This window comes from Phasianus colchicus, chromosome 8 (assembly GCF_987193195.1).
Source record: "Phasianus colchicus chromosome 8, bPhaCol1.hap1.1, whole genome shotgun sequence".
In the NCBI taxonomy this organism is placed as follows: domain Eukaryota; kingdom Metazoa; phylum Chordata; class Aves; order Galliformes; family Phasianidae; genus Phasianus; species Phasianus colchicus.
In genome coordinates, this window is record NC_143443.1 from 29,055,118 (window position 1) to 29,065,054 (window position 9,937).

At 34.7% G+C, this 9,937-nt stretch overlaps 1 protein-coding gene across 4 annotated transcripts in view; it reads left to right on the plus strand.

Annotated features, from left to right (window-relative positions):
- The window catches only part of ATRNL1 (attractin like 1), a 425,218-nt gene extending 416,919 nt beyond the window's left edge, over positions 1 to 8,299 (plus strand). For 2 of the 4 annotated variants that reach the window (XM_090145543.1, XM_031597423.2), the window contains one exon: positions 6,737 to 8,299. In XM_090145543.1, the coding sequence (XP_090001669.1) occupies positions 6,737 to 6,861 (125 nt within the window). In that variant the 3' untranslated portion in view covers positions 6,862 to 8,299. The remainder of the gene's footprint in view (positions 1 to 6,736) is intronic. The other 2 variants (XR_016468857.1, XM_090145545.1) reach the window with 2 other exon arrangements.
- The last annotated feature ends 1,638 nt before the right edge of the window (positions 8,300 to 9,937 follow it).

The following is a 9,937-nucleotide window of genomic DNA, read 5'->3' on the forward strand; positions in this document are numbered from 1 at the left end:
ATGGGCTCTGTTATTTTGTGAGAACATATTTCCTGACTAAATGTGATGCCTGCTTTATTAATTGAAATTTAGTACTGATAAGTATTTCAGCTTTAGGAGATATTACTCAACTAGTCTAAATTTAAGCATTCCCCAAGCCTATTTTACTATTTAAAGCGAGTCAATAAGAGGTTTAGAGAAGAACCTTTTATCTTCAGTCTCAGCAGCCAACTACAATTCCTTTTTTAATTTTTTTTTTTCACTGTCTTTGGAGTCAATCATATTCTTAATATTACTGGGCAAATTTGTGACGAGTTTTACCAGAGAGCCCCAAGGAAAAAGATCTGCGAAATATGTAATAATGTACCCAGTAATCTTTATAACTATTGCAGCTTAAGGTGTGGTTTCCTTTTCAAATTTAAAGATAATTTTTTTCCAAAGTAATGTATCAGAGATCTCAAAAAAGTATCTGTGGTTCAATTTCCTGTTTCCTTTGTAAAAAAAATGCATGTATTTGACTACCCATCACCAACAGGATAAGTTACTCTAAGCTTCATTTACAGTCCAATTTTATGTAATTTATTTCTCATTCTCTTGAGATTTTCCATTTCTTTTTCTTTTTTTTTTTTTTTCAGTTTTTCCACTATTTACCCTCAAATTTATGTAAATGACAACATTACCCTCTGGTCTTGCCTATGTATTCTTGCCCGCTGTGGACTCTTTTGCATCCCATTTTTAGCAGCTTCATATGCTCCTTTTCCTATTCTGTCAAATGTCATTATTGATGTTCAAGACATTTCATAACTTACCATTCCCACCTACCATTTTTACATGGTTTCAAACAAGAGTTCACCTCTCATCAGTTCAGCCATGACTTTGATCTTCCTTTTCTACTATTAAGCTCATTTCTCCTTTCTTCTCTGCTGCCGTCTCTGAACCTGGTGCAGGAACATGAGTGTGATGTTGCATTCCAACAAAGTGCAATAATCTCATATTATCATACTATACGTTATTATATTACATTTTATTACCTTATTAATTATAATCTCAAGACCCTTGAGTTCAGACAAGTGGGTGAGAGAAAGCAGCTTTAAGTTAACCAAAATGGCATTACACCAATCCAGCCTACCACTGAGGTCCCTCCAACACCTGGCTACATCTCCTTCATCAAGACAGTATTTGTTTGCCCTATTGAACAAACAAAACCTGCACCAAAGGGATTTGATAGCTATCTCACATTGGAGCAGATTAGCCTGGAGTATACACCCCCTGACCTGACAGCTGTCCTTGGGGAGTCAGCATGCACCTTGGCCACATCATCAGTCCCCATCTGTCCACAGCAAGAGACCAATCAGCACTTGCTGTCTCAGCTACCAGCTGGATGGATAGTTTTTAGGCACCAGACGTTCTGCAGACCTGGATAACAGACTAAACTGGAGATATGTCACGCTGAAATGGAAGGGAGAACTGCCTGACTGCATGCAAAAAATCACTGCCGAGCCCTCAGAAGACAAATATTTCATGCAAATATGTGGGGCCATTTCCTTTTCAAAATGAGAAAAATTTGGGAAAGGCTGAACATTTCACAAAAGATACCTTATTGTATAGTCTGCATTTCCCACAAAATGACAGCAAGTAATTTATAAGTCTATTCTGGGAATAGGAGTTTCTTAGCCCCTCATAGATACTGTTATTACTAAATACCAAGGGTGTAATACAAAGGAGCGCAGCATCTCCTCTCTACTAGTGTGTGGCTATCCATGCTACCATTATTTAGTTTGCTATTGCTGTGGTTTAAGCACTGTCTCATATTTTACTTATTTAATTAAGTTATATGAATAAGAAAAGAAAAGCGTACGTCCTGGTCCCTTGGCTGACTTCCCATCTAGCAAAAATTATCATTGAAAAAGAAATGATGAGGTTATTTACCCAAAGTAATTTCCTAGTTAGTTTTGTTTCTTTCATATATCTTTCTCATAGTAAGAGTAGTGTTAACTTCTAGTGTTATACGTCTCTATGAAGCAAACAGAAGAGAGGCCCATAGAAAAACTGTGATGTTGAGATGCTGTCAGTTTGTTCTTTTAAAAAATTCTCATTTCAATCAAAACATTGCAGTATGAAAGTTTACGCAAATATTTACTCTTGGCAGTTGCTTATGGTTGCTCTCTGTGACTAAGTCTGTGAACTCCGAGTATTGTCTAGACACACCAGCTAGATCAGGACCCTCAGATCTGTGTGCAGAACTGGACGGTGTTATAACACTGAAATGAACTCAGTTATACTGTGGGCTAAAGCTCCATGGCATCTCTGGCCAGCGTTGAATTTCATGTGATTCAACTTTTCTTTAAGAAAGTAGTTACTTGAGTATCATATCTGTACATACTTAGGAGAATGTTCTGTGGACCATTCCTTCTGCTCTGTTTCCTCGTGATGTGCCTTTTGGCTAACCCCCCTCATGATTTGCTCTATTGCACATGTATGTGTAACAGTATTGTGGGCTTCTCAGTCATGAAAATTAATCACAAGTTAGACCATTTGGGAAAAAAAAAAAAAAAAAAAAAAAGCTTGGTTATTAAGAAAACAGAAAAAATACAGAAAGTTTGAGACAGTATGGATTTTTTAATCAAAAAATTAAACTGAATAAGAATAGACTCACTATAATGTCATGTATACAATGAGAGAAATGTTTTTGTTGGGTACTTAGAAACACTTGCCTTTTTGACCTTTTTGAAAGTTATATTCCTCTACCATTATAACCACGGTAGTGACTGAATACGTTTCCTGTGAAGAATAAATGCTGTCCTGGAATGCATCCGCAAAGGTTATGGTAAATGTGATCTATTTCATCAAATTCAGAAGTAGATGATAAAAGACTGCATTTTTCACAAGGTATTTTTGTATATAAATGTGATTTATACTCATGTAATACATAGATGTGTACTTATAAAAAGATCTTTATAGGCTTGAAATGATAATAAATTACAGGCCTCATAAAAATTCCCCACATAGTAACCTGTAGTTTTATTGAGATAAGCTTGAAGTTGTGCTCTCTGTGTGCAGTGGTCATCTACGTCAGACACTCGAGCTTGTAATTCTCACCACTTGCTCACAATGTCTTCAAGCTGTTTAGATCCATTGGTGTGTTCATGGGCAGTGGAGGCAATGCATACTATACAATGGAAAAACATGACATAACAGATCATTTATAATAAAAAGACTCTGTCCACTATTAGGTGAGCAGGTACAGGAACAAGTTTTTATAGAATCAACAAAAAAGCAGTGATGCAAACATTGCTGAGTGATGAAGAATGAAGCTATTAAAATAATACTATATGATTTACTTTTTCAGCTTTAAGTCTCGCTTTGGTAGCCGTCATTTTGTTTTCGTTATTTAAGGTCACCTTAAGCAATGATTATAATATTGGTTAAAATATCAGACAATTCTCATTGATCTACTTGAGCTGTAGCTATTTTACTGCCTTCTGCATTGTGAATGTTCTGATTCTGCGTGACAATGAAAACATGGAGAATTTAATCAAGTGAAGGCATCTATCCAATTATTATCTACCAATAATACATATCTAAATTGAAAAAAACATTTCCAATTACCTGCCAAACCATGAATCTGAGGTCATTCTTTGTTCCCTTATTTTTGACAAAGTAATAGGAATAACTCAATGCTTTTCTCATTAAAATGAACAATAGAGGAAGAAAAAAAAAAAAAGGTTTTAAATATGCAAGCTAGCATGTAAGACTAACTTTTTCAATGTTGGAGTTTTTTCTACTTTTAGAGATAGTGTAGCCTTACATCAGTTCAAATGTAGCTGTATAGAATCAGAAAAAAAAGCATTTAAACATCCCAGCATGGGTATTTCCATTTAAATCTGATTACAGTGAAATAAAACTGTAGCTATTAAAGGTTTAGAAGAACTACAAATACAAGCAGTAAAAGAAGACAGTTAGTAAATGAGGTAGTAAAACATTTCAGCGGGGCAAACAGTTTATAGCACTCAGCCTTCCTGCAGCAGACTGTGCTATTCACTACAGACCCGTGCACTGTTCCCTGAACTGCACTTAAACCTGCAATTAACCTTTCACGCCTAATGAAGCTGTTTTGCTGGAAAATTAAAATATATAGTACCGCCTGTTTTTACAGAGACTGGGAGGGGAGCATCTCAAAACGAATGACTTTTTCTGATGCTTTTGTTTAAATGCAGAATTAAAATGCTGTTTGTACATAAATTGGGAACATGCTTTGCGAGGCAATCTCATTTGATGTGCTGTATTTCATTCCTGTACTTATTAATTGTTTTGCGTAATTGTAAAAAAAATAAAATAAATTCACACATCAGTAATTTTATGATTAGATACTTACTTCTTGAGAATAAACTACCACCATTTAACTTCCATTAGGGAAGACAATAGTTCTGCTAGCGATAACCAAGTTCATATTGCATTCTGTGGTATTTCTCTCATTGTGGATGCAATTATGTCTTATAAAAATAAACTTTCCACTGATGTATTTGACTGGGCCCACTCCATAATGATCTTTCCATACATATCCATAAAACAAGCAAGAAAGTGTTTTAGCTGCACAGAACTAGGTCAGGTTATTTCTATAACATTTAGTAGAAAAACAAACTAAGCATAAAAATAGATGTGGTTCTGTAGGTAGACTTAAATTTTTACTAGTAGAGGTGATCCATTGATTCTGCGTGTAGAACGCTTACTGGTCCCACTGTTTTTTTCTACCAACTTGTTCAAGATCTTATCAGAAGCAACCAGGAACCATGTACTGGTTGTGAAAATACCAGTTTGGTGGTAGGTAGGATGTTTATATGGAGACATTTGGGAAAGATGGCTAAATGAATTAATTTATGAATAGAGGCAATAGATATAGAGCACTACGGGATTTACAGTTCCAGCTTCAATGAATATAAAAGTTTTTGCATTCACTGCTTAGATATAGAATCTGGAAAATAAAGTGAAATGGCTTGTTATTTTTTCTGTGTGTGTGTGTGTGTTGTGTTTTTGTTTAATGAATATTTAAACCGCATCATTTTTATCAAATTTTCTGTTGTATTTTGATGCAAATTCTGTTTGCTTGCAGTGTCTGTGCATCAGCTTGACTTGGTAAATGAAATTCCTTTAGACCGCCAGTCTGAAATAATTAATCGTTCCTGCAGTTAATTGTATTGCTTTGATAACTATGCAGGGCTTAGAGAACACAATAAATGAATTTCATCAGATGATTTGTGTGACGTTTGAAAAATGATCTTTTGGAGTGACCTGATTTTAATGGAACTCTAACAGCATGCCGGTGTATTCCAGTACACAGCACTAGATTTTAAAAAAAATAGTTTTTCTGTTTTCTTAAGTGTTATGTAAAGTGAGGCTAGTGTCATTCATTCAAGCATATTTTTAAATATCTTATAAAAAATGTAAAGCCTGTTTTCCTAATAACATTCATTCCATTTAGTATTCTCCCTCCCTAAGCCCAGGATCATGTGTAAGCAAGCATCAGAATTAAATTTTCTAATACCAGACACATCTGATATTTTAAAGGTGTCATGAAGATTTCAAAAATTATGTCTACTAGAAAATGTGTCTGTATGTGAGAAAAAAGAATTAATTAATCTTGGCTCCTACATATCCTGTGATAGCTGTTGGTAGCATTTTACAGTATAATGCTATAAATTTTCAAAAGCTGTGTGCACATTAATCATTGCAGCATTTCTGAAATAAGAATGATAGTGTTACCATATGCAATAGCACAAATTCTTTAGGATGGTTGAGAGACTAAGATGTATTGGGTGCTGTGGAGAACCAGCAGCTTCTTTGCCTATATTATGGGTATATTTAAATGTGCTTTGGTAGATATAACTGTCACAGTTTTATTGTGGCCATAATGGAGAGCAACATATGAATGATGTGAATACACCTAATCCATTTCATTGAAGTATCACCTTTGTGAATCAAAAATTTTAGAGCTACCATTGATTAAGCATTTGAGTAACTATCAAATGGAAGTGTGAATTCTTATACTACTCATTTCCTAGGCATACCTGTCCATACCCTTTGCAATACACTGTAATACTCTGCTAAGATTGTAGCAGCTCATGAAATATTGACAGCCACAGTTTGGAACCAGCTCTGGCTGGTTGACCACATTTAGACTCACCACAGACTGACACCATCACTTTTCACTCTCTGTTCATAAGCTTGTGCATTATGAAAGATGTTCATATGTTTCTCTGCATGGTAAATACAAAGCTCTTTGGGCTGGAAGGCACATATATTGCAAAGGGAAATATTCAAGAGTAATATTTTGTACTAACTCTGGTCTCCATTTTACTTTTATTTTCAGATTTGATATCTTCATCCATTTGTAAATGCAAAGCACAGATATTTAATCAGAGAAAATCTGTGTCAGAGCTCCTGGTCCACATAACATAGAAAACATTGACAAAGAAAGGTGAAGCTAATATCACACAAAAAAATCAAAGAGACTTAAATGGAATTCAGTTTTCCTGCTTCCCAGTCTGGTCTCTTAACTGCACATTTTTCCTTCTCCTTTACTTCACTGTAACAAGGTAGCATTTCAGAAAGTGAGAGCTTGTTATCTAACTCTAAAATAAAGCCAATCCCTTCTGGGAAAATACAGAAACTGTGCACAAAAGGAACCACCACAGTGCTATGGAAGTCGTCTTATGAAAGCTGGGCATTAAATGTTGTTTTCCCTTTATTTGTCTTACAGGTCTTGCAATTGCAAGTGCACTGATAGACATTTCACAACAGAAGCCTGCGGAGTGTAAAGACAAGAGTTCAGGAGTCAGAAATAGAAAACATCATCTTTCAACACGTCAAGGAACTTGTGTCTGAAATTCAAAAACTGCAATTGTATATTCTGTAATGTTTTCTTTTTAAATGGCTTCCATTGAAAGCTATACTACAGCCTCAGTTTTTATGGAGGCAAAACTATGAATGAATATATGAGGTACTCTGTTATAGTCACACAGCCTACTATACCCCAAAGCAGAACAAAGCTATGGTAGGTATATCTGATAAGCTTTAATAAAAATAATGGATTCTGATATCAACAAAACATTAAATAAAATACCTAGCATTCTTAATCCTGAACATATCAGAGCAGAGAAAATCCTGGAACAGAACTAGGAAAAACTGTACATTGTTTTGTAATGTAGAGGGAAATTGTATAATTGAAATTTAAACAAGTTCCATGAAACTAAAGGACATTTTTGTATAGCTTCATGTAACAATGAGAATTGTACAGTTCTTTCCTTGTAATCGGCATTAAGATGTCTTTCCAGTAAGCAGGAACTACGGAGGAACATTTGGATTTAGGTGTTCTTTTATCATTGCCCAAAGCAGGTAAGCAGCAGAGCTCACATGGGACTTCCATGACAGCTAACTCATTAGAAAAATTGGTTGAGAATGGGGAAGTTTCTTCTTCAGTCAAGTTTGGCATTTTTTCCAAGAGTCTCCAAGTTTGCGAGTCTAGCTTCTTTTACTCTACAGTAATATAGCAGCCTCATTTCAATATTGAAACTATCTAGTATCTATGAATTGTCCTCACCTCCAAACAGAAGAAATGAATCCCAGTCAGCACTTTGACCCTTGTTTAATAGACCAGTATGGTTTTCTGATGGTTTTGTTCTCCCAGCTGCAGAATTTCATCTCAGCCTCTTTCAAAGCCTGTACACCAAAACTGAAATAAATAATTATTTAGAAATCCAAGTTGCTTCCAGCAGTGGTTCTGAAATTCAACATCCAGGATGGATCCTCACACAATCAGTACTCAGAAAGAGAAAAAAAAGATGAAGGATTTTCCTTTTAGCCTGTTGGTCACCACAACAGATAACCTAGCAAACAGTTTTAATGGCCCTCAGTCTTTTAATTTACTCAAATTCATGAACGTAAAAAAGTAAGAGAATGCTAGGGAGTAGGTAGCAGACATGTCATGTTCTCATTTCTGCATTGCACGTTGACAGCAGTATAACATGAAACTAGTAGTTTTGTATGAGCTTGTTGAAAGTGTAGTTTCTCAGCTCCAAACCTGCCACCATACTAGTACAGAAGAGCGATACAGAGGTATAAATTCTTCATGTAATGATAGACTTTTTGGTAAATATGAAAGATATAAAAAGATAATTGATGTTTACTATAATATCTGTATTTTTCATGTTCTTTTTATTTCAGGAAAATGGAGACATTTTACTGTTTATAGTTGACTACATAGTTACTTGCATGCCATGGTGGTGCAGTAGCAGTAATAAAGCCCTGTTGTGGTTTGTGTTTATTTTGTAATGCCATTCATATCTTGAAGTACTCAGCTTAATTTGGGTGAGGACTAAATGTAAAAATAACTATAAAAAGGAACGATTGTACAGTGTGTAGTTATATCTTATACAGCAATATTAGGTTGCATCTAACCATGACTGCTCTATTGTTTTGATAAATTATGCACTTATGAATTATGGTATAATTATTTCTTATGCTGGCATGATTGCTTCAGTACTTTCATATGTTAAGATTATTATCCTAAAATAATGCCATCACAATCTTGTGACTTTTATTGCCTATTCTGCCCACAGTCTCTTGTATCTTAAAATTTAAAAAACTCCTTCTTAAAGCTGCTATTGGGAACTTTCAATCAATACTACTATTAATATTGTGAAAAAAACAGTCCTTTGTAAACAACCCTTTCTGTCAGTTTTCAAGTTGATCTGTTCAAATGAATGCAAGACAGTGGAACTGGTTTATATATGACGCATACACTTATGAAAAGGAAAGAACCACTTGTCTGGAATATTTTCCAAGCTCTCTATTATCCTCAACCTAAACATTTCACATAAGAATTATACAGTGTGTGTTTTGTATGTACTGGAAACCACAGAAAGATCATTTCTTCTTATAGAGCAGTTTTGACTGTACTCACAAAGGATTACATTCCTCTGTATCTCAACCAGAGTTTGACAATTACTTGAAAAGCAGATATGAATTTTAAAGGGATTAAAATATTTTATTGCAACATTGAAGATGGGCAAATATTAGTCTATTTTATTGTGTTAACGGTTAAAAATGTTACTTTATTGTACAAGAAAAGCATGTTTGTCATAAGCTCATTCAACATTTTCATGTATTCTGAGAACATTTTCTCCTAATGCAACTTTCTTCTCCTAGGGCCCCTGATTGCATGCAGATTGGTAAAGACATAAAATAAATAGAGAGAAATAGTTATATAATGGCCACATTTAAATACCAGAAGTTTGCCAACATATCTTAAACCAATGTTTCAGAGTAACTTTTATTGCTTTCTATTTTAAAGGTATAAAAATAATATGATATATCTGATATCTAGATTCTGACAGTTGTTGTCAACTCCTAACTTTTAATAATGACCACTGCACATCAGATGAGATGTTTTATCAACTGTCACATTGTGATTGCTTCACGAGAAAGCCAATTCTGTTAAATCCTGCTTTCCAAGATTAACTTTTGACCTCTTTCTTAGAGTCAGAAAATGTTGAATGGCCTTTTTTTAACCCGAATGTGATTTATGTTGGATGAAAAATAAATGACTAAATGCTGTTCTAGAAAGTAAACCCACAGTGAAGTTTTGATTGTCAGGATTCCACCCCCACCCCCATCCATTCTGCTGAGGGAAATTCAGCAGCTATGAGCTACTGGTCAAAGTATGAGATAGACTCTCCATGGTAGCATGGACTGTCTTTCATTTCTTCCTTGAACCTGTATATTTATACAAAGTCCTAAAATTACCTGAATAAAATTTGTGTACGTATAGATAATACATTAGAAAATGCTAAATTCTAGAGACATTAATGAAGATACTGCTAACTGGGAAAATTCACATTTATCTGACTTGAAAATTTTCATAGCTATTCTCTTTATAGTCAAAGTCCTTGCCCCTCTTCCC